The sequence below is a fragment of the Talpa europaea genome (genome assembly GCF_964194135.1).
Source record: "Talpa europaea genome assembly, chromosome: 9".
Taxonomy (NCBI): domain Eukaryota; kingdom Metazoa; phylum Chordata; class Mammalia; order Eulipotyphla; family Talpidae; genus Talpa; species Talpa europaea.
In genome coordinates this window covers 24,381,927-24,400,351 of record NC_140076.1, presented here as the reverse complement: position 1 = coordinate 24,400,351, position 18,425 = coordinate 24,381,927, and the positions used below count along the sequence as shown (strand labels likewise).

Here is an 18,425-nt window from a genome sequence, read left to right as displayed (position 1 = left end):
CCTTCCTTGCCAGCTCCTTGGAAATCAACTTATTATGTCCTACCAAACCTTTTTAAAATTTTCCCCAATATTAAAATTTTCCCCTTCATATTAGTTCCCCCTGTGTCTCCCACCCTTACATCCCATTCTGCCTAATACCAAATTCTGTTTATCTCCCCGAAAGGCTGTAAATATTTTTACAAATCGCACAGGAGGCAATACACCTGAAAATTATCACGTTATCTATACAACCCACCATTGCCTCTAAATTCCCACAGCATTTTCTTTTGCCATACTTGGTTTTTCTCTTTAAGTACACTATACAAAGGTTAATTTCCTGTGTTTCAGAATCACCAATCTGAGGCTTAATCACACTAGCTATGAGGCTCTTGGACAAGTTAATTACCTCTCTGGAACTCAAGATTCTTCATCCATAAAAAAGGTTAGTAATAGTCCCACATGGAGATGGAAGAAGCATAAATGAAATAACCACTGAGGCAGATAAGACACTTAGTACACAGAGTAAGTGCTCAATACTCGTTGCTATTGTCTCTGTTTTCTTATTGTACTATCAGCAATTTGTGAACAAATACCATGTCTTGTTAAGTTTTGTATTCCCTACAGCCATTGAACATAATGCCTTATACAGTAGATATGTTTAATAAAACCACGTTTTCAGCAACAGAAAGGTTATTACTCCTCAATTAAGAATGTTTAGTCTCTGGGACTTCCCAGTGGCCCAGCAGTTGAGCTCTGGGTTGCGAAGCTGCCCGCAGCCTCTGCAGCACCGGTTCTATCCCCGGCTGCTCCCCGGCCACCGGGCGAGGGTCCCACATGGCGCGCAGACTTCTCCTGCCGCCTGCTGCTCCCCTCAGCAGTGTACTTCGGTCCTTCTGCCTGCTCTGCTCCCAGCTCTGGCTCGGTGAATTCTCTCACCCTCCCGTGCTTCTGACTGTACCCGGTGCTTGTATAAATAAATAAATAATTCCTCAAAAATAAATAAATAAATAAAAGAACACTAAATGTTATTAAAAAAAAAAAAAGAATGTTTAGTCTCTTCTTACATAGGTTCAAATTCTGCCTCCCCAATTTTAACTATATGGCCTTGGGTATATGTAACTTCTCACTTGTTTTAACCTGGATTAACTGAGATATGGAAAGCATTAATTCCATGCCTACCACATAAAAAGTACTATTAAATCTACAAATTGTAGCTATTATCTCTGAGGTAAACTATTTTACTCAGTATATTACAACCACAGTTAAACCACTGCTCTAGCACATTTTAACACAAATCAGCCATGCATTTAAAAAATCATTTTTGGGGGCCTCCCTGGTGGCACAAGGGGTTAAGCACCGCACTATAAAGCCACCCGCAGCCTCTGCAGCATGAGCTCGATCCCTAGCCAGGGAGCAATCCGCAGCCTCTGCAGCATGAGCTCGAGCCCCAGCCTGTTTGTTTTCACTGGTGGCTGGGGTGGCAAATGGCAATTGATAAATGGCTTCAGAGGTAGGGTGGCTAGGGGAAAACAAATAAACTGGGATGGCAAAGAAAAACAATCAGGAAGAGGTAATAGTTAGATGGGTCCTTCTAATAAGCCTGATTTAGAAAGGGTGCCTCTGAACAGTAAGGAAGAGGACCCTTTTCTTCAATCCTTAGTAGGCAACAGAGAAAAATGAAAGCAAAAGTTTTGGCCCTTCTGAGCATCAAGAAAAGGGTGGAAAAGTCAATGTTTAGATATTGTAAATTATGGAAAAGGGGACAAATGGATGCTAGGTAGGGTAGAACTCAGTTGGAAAAACTGGCAGACAACAGATAGCAACTCTGGATGTCTCTTGAGTTGGGAGTCACCCCATTATGATGGTGGTGTTGGGGTCTTCACTGATGCTGGGAGCTGAGGTCTCTGGGGCTATGGGCTGCCTGGGTTCAGGGGGTTGTTGCTATCGCCACTAGAAGCAGCAGCAATTTCATGGGTGCTGGGCCTCAGGCTGGGAACCATCGATGGAGTCTTGGCTTGGTCTTGCCATGCCCACTTTCCATGGTAGGCTTCTAAGATGGCCTGGAGCAGAAAAGTCTTCTGTACCTGGCTGGAATCTGGGGAGAGATGATCCACTCATCTCTCTGCTGATCATGCCAAGCAGAAGTTCAACACTTTTTTTTTTCCAAAGATTTATTTTATTGGGCCTCCCTTGGTGGCGCAGTGGTTGAGCGCTGGGCTGCGAAGCTGCCCGCAGCCTCTGCAGTGCCGGTTCGATCCCCAGACACCAGGCAAGGGTCCCACATGGCGCGCACACCTCTCCTGCTGCCCGCTGCTCCCCTCAGCAGTGTACCTCGTCAGTCTGCCTGCTCTGCTCTCCCCTCTGGCTCTGGTGAATTCTCTCACCCTCCCGCACTTCTGACTGTACCCAGTGCTTGCATAAACAAATAAACAAATAAACAAATAAATAAATAAATCTATCTTTAAAAAATTTTATTTTATTATTTTATGATACAAGAAGTTGGGACTAGGCCAGAGGTGCGGGGTGTGAGAGGATTCACCAGAGACAGAGTGGGGAGCAGAACAGGCAGACTGACTGAAATACACTGTTGAGGAGAGCATCAGGCAAGACAGGTGAGGTCTGCTGTGCCATGTGGGTCAGCTTCCTGGCCGGGGATGGAAGTCAGGCCAAAGCGGTAAAAGCAGAGACTTAACCCTTATGCCACCAGGGAGGCCCTCAAACCAATAATTTTGAAAACAAAAATTTGTATTCTTTGCATTTCTCTACAAAATGGTAACCTCCAAGAGTAACTATATATACACAGGTGAGATTCACACAATTTTAACCCATCAGTTTCAGTTCTCTCAGAACTCAATATTCCCCTTCAATATAGTCAGTAAAGTTTTATGACTTACCTTCTTCTGTTTCTACTGGCTGTTGAGACAGAATTTTAAGAAGAATTGGATTTTTCCACACTCCTTCCTTGGTAACATGAACCAATATTTGTAGGTTATTATTTCCAAATTCCAATAATGCATCATGTGACTCCTACAACAAAAAATAGCATGCTCATAAAACAAGCTAATAAACAACATAAAATGGAATTTTGCTCTTTCAATGTATTTAATGTTTATAAAGGACCTGTATCGTAGATTTCCTAAAAAATAAATGAGGGAAAACTAAAACTATTCTCAAAGTTTTGTGAATTACTGCTTTTTGTGTGCTTATGAAATTAAGATATTTTCATTAAGTTAAAGGGTACTTTTAAAACATTCATCTAAATCACCCCTTAAGAATTAGGAGGGGCGGAGCAACATGGCTGCGAGGAGACGCTGCGAGTAAGATCTCCCATTAAAAAAAGTTAATAGGGAGGAAAAGCGGCAGGTCCCAGTGAGAACTGGGACACGGAAGATAAACGGACGACTCCAGCAAACTGCCCAAAGAAGAAAGTTGCCATAAAAGAGGACCAGAAGGGAGGGAAGCGCAGAACCCTGCTCCCCTCCCCCGCCCACAGAGGCGGCACTCTCCGACCGGCAGAGAGGAGGGAAACAACAAACCAAAACGGCCAACAAGAAAAACGGACACAGCAAGCGGGACTGTGAGTGGAAAGGAACTATTGCAGCCACCACACCCCGTGAACGGGAGCTGAGGCGAACCCTGCAGGATTCGCCGCGGCGGTGAGCGAACGGCTCCGGGCGCCATTAGAGAAGAACAAAGACCCCGGGAGACCGCACACAGCCCGGGCTGCCGGTAAGCTTGCGTGGATAGCGGCGCGCTCGGCGCGCTTGAAAAGCAAGTGCAGACCAGGATCGCGGCTGCCCAGGTCCCCGCGCCTGCGACCTAGGCTTGGGAGACGACCTAGGCTTGCGGGGAGACACGCGGAGGTCCTCACTGAGGTGAAGGACCGTCCCTGAGTAAGCAGGAACCAGGCGGCAAGGCACGGGAGCAGTGCAAAAGGCGCCATTCCCGCGCCACTGAACTGGGCTACAGCCCGCGTCCTGGAACTGAGGGCTTTGGAACTGAGACCTGGGGCACGAAATTAGGGGCGTGGGTTCCCCACGACGGTGGGGCACAAGGCAGACACAGCACCCCAAAGCCGTTGAGGTGTACCCTACCATCCCCGCTTTGCTCCCTGTCCCACGGGGTGGAAAATCAGCTCCCCAAGGGCTCTAGGAGAGATCTTTGGCACCACCTAGCGACTTGTAGCCAGCACAGGCTCCTGAAGGAGCTAGTGGCCAGCTGGGGAGTTAGCCCACACCCGGCCCCTTCCGAACAAGTAGTCTGAGCCCACAGGGAGAGCGAGCACCCACAGCCAGGGCAGACCAGGCACGCAGAAGAGTGTGCCTGACACCGAACGCGCAGGGAGTGTGTCCCACATCACCATTTTAGAACAGGGACATTTCTTCAGTAAAGACTACCTGCAGAAGGCTTCCTCAGGAGCCAGAGGTGAGCGGGGGAAGTTCGCCCACGCCAGACCCCCTCTGGCCTGCAGTCCAACCCCAGAGGGGGAGCAGGAACCCACCGCCGGGGCAGACCAGGCGCACAGGGCAGTGTGTCCCCACATCGACATTTTAGGACAGGGGCCTTTCTCCAATAAAGACTGCTTGAAACTGACAGATGACTCCTGGAGGAACCAGAGGGGAGCAGAGAAGCTCACCCAAGATGCCGGCCAGTCCCAACTACACAGTGTCCCAACGCATACGGCAAATTAGAAAACAGACAGTAGGGAGGAGAAGAACCACACGCAACCTAGCAACTCTCCAGAGAAAAAGCACACCACAAAAAGAAAACCAGCCCTCAGATTGCAACGACAGTAACTTGGAAGACCTTCTGAGCCTTCCAGAAAGAGAATTTAAAATTGCCGTGATTAAAAAACTGACAGAAGTCATAAAGGAAAACAATGATAAGGGAAAAATAATCAACGATCAGAAGAATGAAATTGAGTCCCTAAAGAGGGAAGTAAAAGAAATGCAGGAGATCAAAGAATTAGTGGAAGAACTAAAGAATTCTGGGAAAAGCAATGAAAGCAGAATTGATGAAATGGAAGAACGAATAAGTGCTCTTGAAGACACAGAAATAAAAAGAACCAAAACAGAAAAGGAAAGAGAAGTACGAAGGAAAAAGAATGAAGAAAGACTTCGGGAACTATCTGACTCCATGAGGAAAGGAAATATAAGAGTTATAGGAATACCAGAAGGAGAGGAGAGAGAAGTAGGAACAGAGAAAATATTCAAAGAGATAATTGAAGAGAACTTCCCAAATGTGAAGAAGGAGCTGAAAATTGATATACAAGAAGCAAGAAGAACACCAAACTTCCACGACAAAAGAAAAAATACAGCAAGACACATAATAGTAAAGCTCCCAAGAATCCAGGACAAGGAAAAAATAATGAAGCTGGCAAGAGGGAAGAAACAGATAACATTCAAAGGAAAGCCAATCAGGCTGACATCAGACTTCTCCGAAGAAACACTACGGGCAAGGAGAGAGTGGAGGGACATAGTCAACAGACTCCAAGAAAACAGATGCCAACCAAGAATACTCTATCCCGCAAAGCTCTCCTTCCTCTTTGAAGAAAGAATATGGACCTTCCCAGACAAACAGAAACTCCGGAATTTCATTGCAACTAAACCCCCACTCCAAAAAATACTACAAGGAGTCCTAAAGCCAGAACCTCAGAGGGACGAATAACAATGAAAGAAGGCCAAAAAAAAAAAAGTTATTAAAAGAATAAATAAATAAAATCAAAGGAAAGACAAACACAATGGCAAATACAGATGTTAACATATCAATATTAACTCTAAATGTAAATGGACTAAACTCTTCAATAAAAAGACACAGAGTTGCAGCCTGGATTAAGAAACAAAACCCAACCTTTTGCTGTCTCCAGGAAACACATTTAGCGACAAAAGATAAAAATAGGCTCAAAGTTAAAGGATGGAAAACAATCCTACAAGCAAATGGACCAAAAAAGAAAGCAGGAACAGCTATACTTATATCAGATAAAACAGATTTCAAACTCAAAAAGATAAAAAGAGACCCCAATGGTCACTACATTATGATCAAGGGGACAATACTTCAAGAAGAAATAACACTCATTAACATATACGCACCAAACGAAGGAGCACCAAAATATATCAGACAACTGTTGTCCTCTCTGAAAACAGACATCAGAGAAAACACATACGTAGTGGGAGACTTCAACACACCACTATCAACAATGGATAGATCAACAAGAAAAAAAATAAGTAAAGAAACCAAAGCTCTAAATAAGGACCTAGAGCAATTGGGCTTAACAGACATCTATAGAACACTAAACCCCAAAAAAACGGAGTACACATTTTTCTCAAGCGCACACGGATCATTCTCCAGGATCGATCACATACTGGGGCACAAGACAAACATCAACAGATACACCAAGATTGAAATCATATCAACCATCTTTTCTGACCATGAAGGCATCAAACTAGAAATAAACCATAAAAAGAAGGCAAGGAACTTTCCTACCTCATGGAGATTAAAAACCACACTACTGGAAGACCACTGGACTAATGAGGAGATCAAAGAGGAAATTAAAAAATTTTTTGAATTGAACGACAAGGAGGACACCAATATCCTAAATGTATGGGATGCAGCAAAAGCAGTAATAAGAGGAAAATATATAGCAATAGAAGCTCACATCAAGAAACAAGAAAGAACTCAAAGAAACAACCTAATCTCGAAGCTCAAAGATCTAGAAAAACAACAAAAAAACCCCAAAACCAGTAGAAGAAAAGAAATAATAAAAACCAAAGCAGAAATAAATGAAATTGAAACTAAAAAAACAATCCAAAAGATCAATGAAACCAAGAGCTGGTTCTTTGAAAAAATCAATAAAATAGACAAACCCCTAGCCAGGCTCACAAAGGAAAAAAGGGAGAAAGCACAAATAAACAGGATCATCAATGAAAGAGGAGAAATCACAACGGACACAGCAGAAATCAAAAGAATAATCAGTAACTACTATGAACAGTTATATGGAAACAAGTTTAACAATCTAGAGGAGATGGACAAATTCCTACAACTCTACAATCACCCAAAGCTAGATAAAGAAGAAATAGAACACCTAAACAGACCAATTACAATTAGCGAAATTGAAATGGTAATCAAAAACCTCCCCAAAAACAAAAGCCCAGGACCTGATGGATTTACAAATGAATTCTACCAAACATTCAGAGACAAATTAGTGCCTATCCTTCACAAACTCTTCCAAAAAATTGAGAAGGAAGGGACAATACCAAACACGTTCTATGAAGCCAACATTACACTAATACCAAAACCGAACAAGGACAACACAGAAAAGGAAAACTACAGGCCAAACTCCCTAATGAACACTGATGCAAAAATCCTCAATAAAATTTTAGCCATCAGAATCCAACAATGTATCCATAAGATAATTCACCACGACCAAGTAGGATTCATTCCAGGGGCACAAGGATGGTTTAACATCCGAAAATCAATCAACGTTATCCAACACATCAACAAAAAGAAATATAAAAACCATATGATAATATCAATAGATGCTGAGAAAGCTTTCGACAAAGTGCAACACCCATTCATGATAAAAGCCCTTGAAATTCTTGGGATACAAGGAACATACCTCAACATCACAAAGGCCATCTATGACAAGCCAACAGCCAGTATCATTCTCAATGGTGAAAAGCTGAAAGCAATTCCATTAAGATCTGGAACAAGACAAGGATGTCCACTCTCACCACTGCTTTTCAATATAATACTGGAAGTCCTAGCCAGGGCAATAAGACAAGAGAAAGACATCCAAGGAATCCAAATAGGAAAAGAAGAAGTCAAACTATCACTATTTGCAGACGATATGATATTATACATAGAGAACCCCAAAAACTCCACAGAAAAGCTAATTCAACTCATCAATCAGTTCAGTAAAGTGGCAGGATACAAAATCAACACGCAAAAGTCAGTAGCCTTCCTATACACAAACAATAAATCTGAAGAAGAAGAAATCAAAAAAACCATCCCTTTTGTTACTGAAACAAAAAAAATCAAATATTTGGGAATAAATCTAACAAAAGAGGTAAAGGACCTATACAAATAAAACTATAAAACACTGTTAAAAGAAATAGAAGAAGACACAAAGAAATGGAGAGACATCCCCTGCTCGTGGATTGGAAGAATAAACATTATTAAAATGGCCATCCTTCCAAAAGCAATATACAGATTCAATGCTATTCCAATCAAAATTTCAATGTCATTCTTCAAAGAAATAGAACAATTATTGATGAAATTCATATGGAATCACAAAAAACCCCGAATAGCCAAAGCTCTCCTGAAAAAAAAAGAAGGGAATGGAGGCATTACACTCCCAGACTTCAAACTATACTACAAAGCCATAATCATCAAAACTGCATGGTATTGGAACAAGAACAGACATACAGACCAATGGAATCGAATAGAAAATCCAGAAATAAACCCACAGATTTATGGTCAACTAATCTTTGACAAAGGAGCAAAGACTATGCATTGGAGCAAAGAAAGTTTGTTCAATAAATGGTGCTGGGAAAACTGGGTCGCTACATGCAAAAGAATGAAGCTTGACCACTACCTCACACCATACACAAAAATCAACTCAAAATGGATTAAAGAACTAGACATAAGACCTGAAACCATAAAATATATAGAAGGAAATATAGGCGAAACACTACGTGATTTGCACATCAAAGACATCTTTACAAACACATCACCCAAAGCAGTGATAGTGAAGGCAAAGATAAACAGCTGGGACTACATCAAATTAAAGAGCTTCTGCACAGCAAAAGAGACAATAACCAAAACAAAGAGAAACCCCACCAACTGGGAGAACATTTTTGCACCCAACACTAATGATAAAGGACTGATCACAAAAATCTACAAAGAGCTGATGAGACTCAACAACAACAAAGAAAATAATCCAGTCAAAAAATGGGCAGAAGAGCTAAAAAGAAACTTCTCTGAAGAGGAAATGCAAATGGCCAACAGGCATATGAAAAAATGTTCAACATCACTTGCCATCAGGGAAATGCAAATCAAAACTACCATGAGATACCATCTTACACCAGTGAGAATGGCACATATTAAAAAAACTAGCAACAACAAATGCTGGCGAGGGTGTGGAGAAAAAGGAACTCTTCTACACTGTTGGTGGGAGTGCAAACTGGTCCAACCACTGTGGAAAGCTGTGTGGAGATTTCTGGACCTACTAAACATAGAGCTTCCATATGATCCAGCAATTCCACTCCTAGGTATTTACCCAAAGGACACAGATACATCAATTCCAAAGAACACCTGCACCCCTATGTTTATAGCAGCACTGTTTACAATAGCTAAGCTTTGGAAACAGCCCAAATGCCCAAAAATAGATGACTGGATCAAGAAGATGTGGTCCATATATACCATGGAATATTACTCAGCATTCAAAAAAGATAAACACATGCAATTTGCAGCAACATGGATGGCGCTGGAAGGGATCATGCTCAGCGAAATAAGCCAAAAAGAAAAAGAAAAATACCGGATGGTCTCACTCATAGCAGGAATCTAGAAAACTTAAATAAGGGACCACGAAAATGAATAACTATAAGAAAGTGAAAATCAAAATCAACAAAAAACTATGAACCAGAGACACTTTTAGGGGGGCGGGGGTGGGAGGGGAGGGATTGGGGTCAGAATGGGGGGGCTGCAATTGTATGGGGAATATAACAATAAAATTTATTATTAAAAAAAAAAATAAAGATGCCATGACTTTCAAAAAAAAAAAAAAAATCACCCCTTAGGTGAAACTCAATTCATGTCCTTCCTTGCATTACTAAATTATTTTAAAACCATTGGTACAGTTTTCTCTTAAAGTATTCTGCAGCATTCATATACACAGGTATCCTGTTGCTTCTAAAAAAAAATTAATGACACCAATTATAATATACTTTAGTTATTTAAATTCTTACATCAAATGACTTTTCAAATGGGAGACAGTTCTGTATAAAATATTATAGAAAGTCTAGATTATTAGCTGTCATTTCATCTCCTCAGGAAAAAATATGTAATTGCCAATAGTTTGTTCCTTTTTTTTTTTTTTTAAGATTTATTTATTTATGCATAAAAGAAGCAGGGTACAGACCAGAGGTCTGGGAGGGTGAGAGGATTCACCAGAGACAGAGTGGGGAGGAGAACAGGCAGATTAACTGGAATACACTGCTGAGGGGAGCAGCAGGCAAGACAGGTGAGGTCTGCTGCACCTTGCTTCATAGTGCTGCATCTTAATCCTCTGCGCCACCAGGGAGGCCCTTAAAATATTTTTAAAACTTAGATTTGTTTCTTTTTTAAAGTGAAACTATCATGCTCAGACATAACAATTTATGGTGTGACCACATAACACAATGTTAGGTAGCTATCAAATATGGTGATCTACACATGTAATCCTAGACATATGTCCATAGATAAAAGTTAAGCAAGTTGCAAAAAAATGGACTTCATTTTTGTTTAAAAATCCATTTCAAATTGTATTTTTATAACCATAGCAGGAAAGTCTGGAAGGGTTACACAGTGTAGTAATTAAGATTGTTTTCTCTGTGACCTGCTCTGCTAAAACTATTCTCTTAACATAAGTATCCTTAATAGAATTTGCTGCCTTGCCCATTTGCACTAAAATAAAAAAACTCCAGGGTTTACCTTAGATTTCAATAGGCTCATGTCTTGTATCTGTACCTCTACTACATTTATTTTACTGAACAGATATTCACATATATCTTAAATATCTGATAAATACCAGAAAATTTAAGCAGGTCGGGAAAAAGGTATACAATCTAAGAAAAGAACAGAGAAATTAGAGAGTATTCTCTAACACAGAATAATAACTATAGTAGCATCCCTAATTTGTCCTTCTCAAATGCCATACGCCAAAACTATTGGTAGTTCTCAAAACAGAGATTAACAAAATCAGTGTGCTATGTATGATGGATGATTTTAAAACCTGTAAGGAAAAGTGAAGAATTAGGACTTCAGGATAAGTATTAAAATAGGCCAAGAACATTACAAAGGATTTTCTTCTTCCCCAAAAGAGAAACATGAACATGATTATCATTTCATTTGGGGTTAGATATCCCAGAATAAGGAAATTTCCAAATAAAAACATGTCTATTAAATTCTAGATATTGAGGCATGATAAAGAAATTTTTAGATACTGAGATATATCTATTAATTTCCAGAAATTGAGGTATGCAAATCATTCCTTGAGCCTATGTGAAACAGGTCCAAGCTACCACAGGGTTTGTGTCCTCAAAAAGTATTAAACATAAAGAAGGTACTGTGTCTGTCTCATTTGTAAACAGAAATTAAATGATCCCTGTTGTATAAGGACTGTAATTTGATTAAAAGACACAAAACATATAAAAAGTAATATAGAGCAGTGTTTGGCACATAGTAATAATAAATGAATGATAGCTATTGTCTATTTTTCCAAAGTTTTTCCGTCTCTAGCAGTAATAGGCAAATTTGCCTTCTGTTGTTACCAATTCGAACTTCCTAACTTGCTGCGTTCTGATCTGCTCACCTACTAAGAAAGCTGATTAATAAAAACCAATGTGAAATCCAAAGTAGCTCTCAAGTAAAAGTGATGATTACTTTGGTTGTAAAAGAGACTTACAATGTTTATATAATGTTCTCAGGAACATAATCCCTAAGGCATTAGGGGAAAATTATTAGATACTAGTATACTATGACTAATACTACTTATAGGCATTTACATATTTAAAAAGTTTTTCTGTATAAAACTTTGTTTTTGTATTTGTATACTGAAAATTTGTTGACTTAAGATATATAAAGGGGGCCTCCCCAGTAGCACAGCGGTTGAGCGCTGGGTTGAGAAGCTGCCTGCAGCCTCTGCAGCACCGGTTCGATCCCCGGCTGCTCCCCGGCCACTGGAGGAGGGTCCCACATGGCGCGCAGACCTCTCCTGCCGCCCGCTGCTCCCCTCAGCAGTGTACTTCGGCCCTTCTGCCTGCTCTGCTCCCCACTCTGACTCTGGTGAATTCTCTCACCCTCCCGCGCTTCTGACTGTACCCAGTGCTTGTATAAATAAATAAATAAATAAATAAATGAATGAATAAATAAATCTTAAAAAAAAAAAAAGATATATAAAGGCTAACAAAACCAAATGAAGGAAAGAAATTTTCAACATGCCCCCTCCATCTTTTCAATCCACGAACTTAACACCAATATATGACCTTTTTTGAGCCAAAATCAACTTACCTGTAGGGACTGAAGGAAGAGTACCCAGACTTCACATGGCAGTTCATTTTCAGACACTGAAAGAAGTAATTCAAAACAACTCCTACAATACAAATAGCTAAGTTAATAAACAAAGATGGCTACAGTCATAATCAAGTATAGTATGAACACACATTTTACATTTGTTTGCTTAGAGCATTTACATTTGCTTTTTTACTCATCAGTTTTTTTCTTTAACTTTGTTATATTGGCTATTCAATGTTAAAAAAGAGAAAAAAGAAAAAGCATTAAGCGTTAAGTTGACATTGCTGCTTTAATACATATGGTGAGAATATATACCTTTTAGAAATCACATTCCAAGCACTTTATTTAGTTTATTAGGGTATGTGGCGGTACCCATATAGGAAACTTTCTGATTTAATAAGACAAAGATAGGAGCTCATGCTATTGTAAATTTGGCATGAAAAGTGATATGAAATGTTCATCTATACAGGTTCTTCTCTCTCTACAGGTTCTTCTCAGTTGCAGAAGTAGCAGAAAGATTGGCAAGGACATTTATCTTTAGCGAATCAAGCAAGAAAAAAAAAATTCTTCTTTAATCCTAACCACTAGTCAAAAGAAATAAGAAGAAGTGAAAAAGAAAACAACCTGAATAAAGATCAACTCAAAATATCAATCAACCAACACCTCTCTAAAATTTTACAGAATATTACTTCACCCTTTAGGGACTGGCATAGGAAATAACAGAAAGTGGGACTTGGTAAGAATAATAATGGGATTATGAAGCCAGGAATATTTGTGTTTCATAAAGATAGGGTATTAAAGGTTTTGGGCTTTGGAAAATAGGAGAGGTCAGAGAAATATAAAGTGGGCTAACCATACTAAGTTATCCCTCCAAACAATCTGTTAGCTGAGCCAAATTAGTTTCTCAACTAAAAACTGAATAGCTGTGGTATTTTTTCAACTTGCAGTTAAAAACTACATTAAAGGTATAATTTTATAGGGCCTATAAAAGTAACACTGTATTACAACATTTGAAGGTTTCAGGTTTTCATCACTGAGAATCAACTTTTGTTTATATTACATCAAATATTAAAATAACTATGAAATCATCATGGACTCGTAGGGTGGTAATCTTATACTGTAGTCTGATATTTTCTGCTAGTAACATTATTTGTAGTTCAAGTAATATAATTAAATTGCAGAATTTCACAGTGTTTCCCTCCAAATATGATGTGTTCCTCAAAGACTATCCAAAGTTTCCAGATACTTGTCTTTTGAATTGACCTATATCTGAGGACAAAAGAAAATAAATCATTCTTGAATCCTAAGTGGCAAAAGAAATGCTAGAGGCAATTAAATATTATGTTGCTTGACTGGAGCTTCACTTGTACTTTATCTCCTGGGAACCTGAGTATGAAAGTCTCAGAACAAAGGAAATTTCAAAAGTCTGACTGAAATGGTGCTTTGAAAAACATGATACTATTGTAAAGAAAAGTCAGGCAAACATTACAACCAAAAGTATTCAATCTTGAGGGTGATTTAAGTTCTTAAACTTACAGTACTAATCTGCCAAGCACCAAGAGGACATCTTCACATTCAGTAGTTAAGTATGGACGTGCACTGGCAAAACTTTGGATGGCAAGTCGATATACCTCCAGAAGATACACAATATGTTCTGATGCGTTCTTATTGCTGGCATACTGCAGTAAGGTCTAAAAAGTAAAAATAAAGTGCTCATTATTTAATAATTACTATTAATAACAAAAACAACGAAACTGGCTTTGTTCTCAATGAACCACCCCCCCTTTTTTTCCCTAATAGATGTTTTATATCCCTTTTTAGATTCTAGTTTTGTTAACTGAAGTAACACCGTATTATAACATTTGAAGGTTTCAGGTTTTCATCACTGAGAATCAACTTCTGTTTATATTACATCAAGTTCACCACTTAAAATCCAAATCTATTCTTCACCTTGACTTTGTACCCTTTCACCTGATGATCTACCTTATGCTAGGCTCTAGTTTGTTTAGAGAACTGCATTTTCAACACTTAATGAACTATTTCTGTTGTGTTAAAGGTAGAATGCTCTTTTGACAGGTGCAAAAATCTACGAGTAGGGCTACAAATGCCTATAGTTGTTCCTACCGAAAGTCTGGAGATACCATCTCTTACACTCAATAATGAGTTTCATTAATACATTAAACTAAGCCCCAACCAAGTACCAAACACTGGGTATACGAGAGTAAGACTATGATCTCTGCCCTCTACAAAAAGAGAATTATTCTTGAGTGTGGCCCACAGCTCCATAAAATCCAGTTATTTTTCTGCACACAAAGAAGTGATGAAGTTTATATGAACCAAACTAGAAATGATGGATATATTTTTATTTTTAATAAGTGTATTTTAAAAAATAACATATAGGCCAAGTGTCAATATTTCTTTGCAATAGGAGATAGTCATGTTATCTATTATCCAGGGTGCCCCACCTCCACACCGGGGTATCTAAGAGGTTATCTGAATGAGCATGAAATTTAAAACAAAGGAAAATGGAGCCAAAATAAAGCTGGACAAATAACATGTTCAACATTTAGAATCTATTTAAATTACAATAAAAAGCTGGATTGTATTCTCTCTGAACAGTGCTGAAAAACTATTGCTTATGGGACTCTAGATTCCAGAGTTGCACTCTTTACTATATTTCTTTCTTCTAACAATTAATTAGGCTTTGCTCATGCTTAACTGATAAATCTAACTGAGTTATGCATAGGCAGGATACACGCTTTCTTCCCCTAGGATACACTTTCTCACTGGATTAGGGAGTTCCTAGTGGGAAGGTTTATCATGAGTGAATTACATCTAATTTGAATTCATTGTCCCCAGAATAAACTCTTCAAAGATTCTTTTGTCTTTGATTTTTTCACCTAAAGAGTAACAAATAGCTGTTGGTACTTCAGGATTCTACTGGATTTTCTGCAACTTTGCATTCTATACTATCAGTACCTGTATAATAATTAAGAACGGTCTTAACTTAAAAATAAACTCACAAATAATAAGTAAACTCACAAGGAAATATACAATAAGACATGGTATCACACACAGTAAGCACTCTTAACTAACACATTAGATTATCTGATCTTTGCATACATATCTGAAAGATCAAGACAGTTAAGCCATTGCAGTATATCCTTCAATTAAGTTATCTTGCTGTTCTATCACAGTCACCTTAGAGAAGTAAGGCGTATGTCCCCATTTAATTAAATTCCAAACTTTAATAAAATAGCAAAAACTGAATAACAGAGGATCATAAAACGGACCCTAACCTCTTCCCAGCTAAATAAGAAGGAATTCAGAAATGTGCTTTTCTGCTTATCTGTTTCATAAATGAGATTTCACATAATCACTCTTTTTTTAAAAAAAGATGTATTTATTTATTTATGCATACAAAGGCTGGGGTACAGGCCAGAGATGCGCAGGGTGAGATGACTCACCAGAGACAGAATGGGGAACAGAACAGGCAGATTTGACCGATGTACACTGTTAAGCGGAGCAGTGGGTGAATCAGGAGAGGTCTGCTGCGCCATGTGGGTTGCTCCCCGGTGGGCCTGGGATGGAACTCTTGCTGCAGAGGCTGCGGATTGCTTCATAGTGCAGTGCTTAACCCCTTGCGCCACCAGGGAGGCCCCTCACATATCACTTTTAACAACTTTTCCCCACACTCCCCCCAGTATGGCTCGGAGCTCTGGGCTCCTGCTAAGACAGCACTGTCTTTGTCTCCCTCTGGCCACCATCATGATCCAGAAGATCTTGACCAGGTTGTACGCCTCAGGGGAAGAGGTCAGTACGACAGAAGGTAACACGAATGACTCGCTCATTGGTGGAAATGGATTCAAGGTCCTGAGGGCAAAAATTCCAAAAGTACAGTAATTGGTGTTGATACTGCCGAACTTGCAAGAAACAAGCTACACAAAGTTAAGTCTACAAGAAGTACATCAAAGGTTACATAAAATCAAGGGCCAACTTGAAGAACACAAACTAGAAAGAGTTAAAACCTTTTATGACAAGAGCTGTAAAACAAATCAAACACATCCTTGCTAATTTGGACTACCATGTGGATGATATGACCCCCTCATATGTGCGTTTTCTTTAGGATGGAAAAATGTTAACAAATATGACAATTACTTTGGATCTATCTCCAGTCATCATAACTGGCTGCTGCTTTTCATCCACACAACACCAGGACAAACAAGTGGGGCTAATGTTATTTGAGCTCTTCATTTATTTTGACCTTCATTTATTTGGAGTGGAGGCATTGTTTTTAAGGAAAACATGCCTTGTAGGTGAGTTTAAATACTCATTTAAACTTATACTTTGTAGTAGTGTCTTATACTTTGTAGTAGTGGTCTGTGGCTCTAGTAACACAATTACCAAACAGATTTAAATAGGTCTAAAACTAAGAGGTCTTCTCTCAAATGAGTTTAAATACTGAGAGAAGACTTCTTAGTTTTAGACCTATTTAAATCTGTTTGGTAATTGTGTTACTAGAGCTACAGACCACTTCAACAAAGTATAAGACTGTCTTCAGATAACTTAGAATACTACTTCTGGGACTGGAACATAAAAAAGACTCAAAAGTCTTAATTCTGAGTTGAAGGAAAGGGAAAGACTATGCTCTTAACATTGCCAGCATTTGAAGTGGATTTCTTATACATTTAATATCTACAAACAGAAGTAGTTAACTCTGGAAAAGATTACTGAAACAATAAAAAGTGGATAATACAGTTGGAAGCAAAGTATTGTTCTGAGTTTATTTATCATAAAACAAGTAGAAGCAAGTTCTAGAGAAATCTAGACATTAACTGGATTGCTTATGCTAGACTTCGAGCAAGGGGTTAGCAAACTGGCCTCTGCTACCACCTGTTTTTGTATGACATAAGGTGGTATTTTAAATGCTGGCAAAAAATCAGTTGTTTATGGGATAATGAAAAATTATGTGAAATTTAATTGTGTCCAGTTTTATTAAAAACTGGCATGCTAATTTATGGATTAACTGGCTGTAGAAGCAGAGATGTGACGGACTTTAGGGGCTGCAACTCCTAAAATAACTGGTCCTTTGAGGAAGGGAGCTGCCCCCCTTGCATTAAAAGATGAAATTAAAATGAATGTGGGCTGGCTGGTGGCAGAGGAAAAAGCAACCGCTGTGTTACCATATCCGAAAAGGCTGTGTATCAGAATGAGAAAATGAAAATGCAGCTATATGTCAGACCTGGAACAGCTACTGCCTGGTATTATTTCAAATTTTGTTCATAAAACAAGAAATCTTATATTGATTTTAAGACATGAATTTCCCAGAATGAAAAAAATCTGTGATGTGACTGCACTAAGACAGATGTCTAGCAGACAGCAGCGTTTGAGCGGGATTTCTGGAGAGTGAAGTTTGAGAATGCAAAAATAGGGTGACAGGAGGACTCCAAACAGAGAGCAACTTAAAGTCAGAATCCGTGGCAAATGCTGATGAGACTTAAAAGTCAGTTGGTGAGTGTTCAACAAGAAAATAATCCAGTCAAAAAATGGGCAGAAGAGCTAAAAAGAAACTTCTCTGAAGAAGAAATGTAAATGGCCAACAGGCATATGAAAAAAATGTTCAACATCACTTGTAATCAGGGAAATGCAAATCAAAACTACCATGAGATACCATCTCACACCAGTGAGAATGGCACATATTAAAAAAACTAGCAACAACAAATGCTGGCGAGGGTGTGGAGAAAAAGGAACTCTTCTGCACTGTTGGTGGGAGTGCAAACTAGTCCAACCACTATGGAGAGCTGTGTGGAGATTTCTTGACCTACTAAACATAGAGCTTCCATATGATCCAGCAATTCCACTCCTAGGTATTTACCCAAAGGACACAGAAACATCAATTCCAAAGAACACCTGCACCCCTATGTTTATAGCAGCACTGTTTACAATAGCTAAGCTTTGGAAACAACCCAAATGCCCAAAAATAGATGACTGGATCAAGAAGATGTGGTACATATACACCGTGGAATATTACTCAGCATTCAAAAAAGATAAACACATGCAATTTGCAGCAACATGGATGGCGCTGGAAGGGATCATGCTCAGCGAAATAAGCCAAAAAGAAAAAGAAAAATACCGGATGGTCTCACTCATAGCAGGAATCTAGAAAACTTAAATAA

At 39.1% G+C, this 18,425-nt stretch overlaps 1 protein-coding gene across 1 annotated transcript in view; it reads right to left on the bottom strand.

The window, feature by feature from the left end:
• RLF (RLF zinc finger) overlaps window positions 1-18,425 on the bottom strand; it is a gene marked incomplete at both ends in the record, with an annotated part of 69,423 nt that overhangs the window by 25,773 nt on the left and 25,225 nt on the right. Inside the window, 3 exons of the mRNA XM_084242034.1 lie at window positions 2,874-3,006; window positions 12,247-12,328; window positions 13,786-13,940. Of these exons, the coding sequence (XP_084098160.1) occupies window positions 2,874-3,006; window positions 12,247-12,328; window positions 13,786-13,940 (370 nt within the window). The remainder of the gene's footprint in view (window positions 1-2,873; window positions 3,007-12,246; window positions 12,329-13,785; window positions 13,941-18,425) is intronic.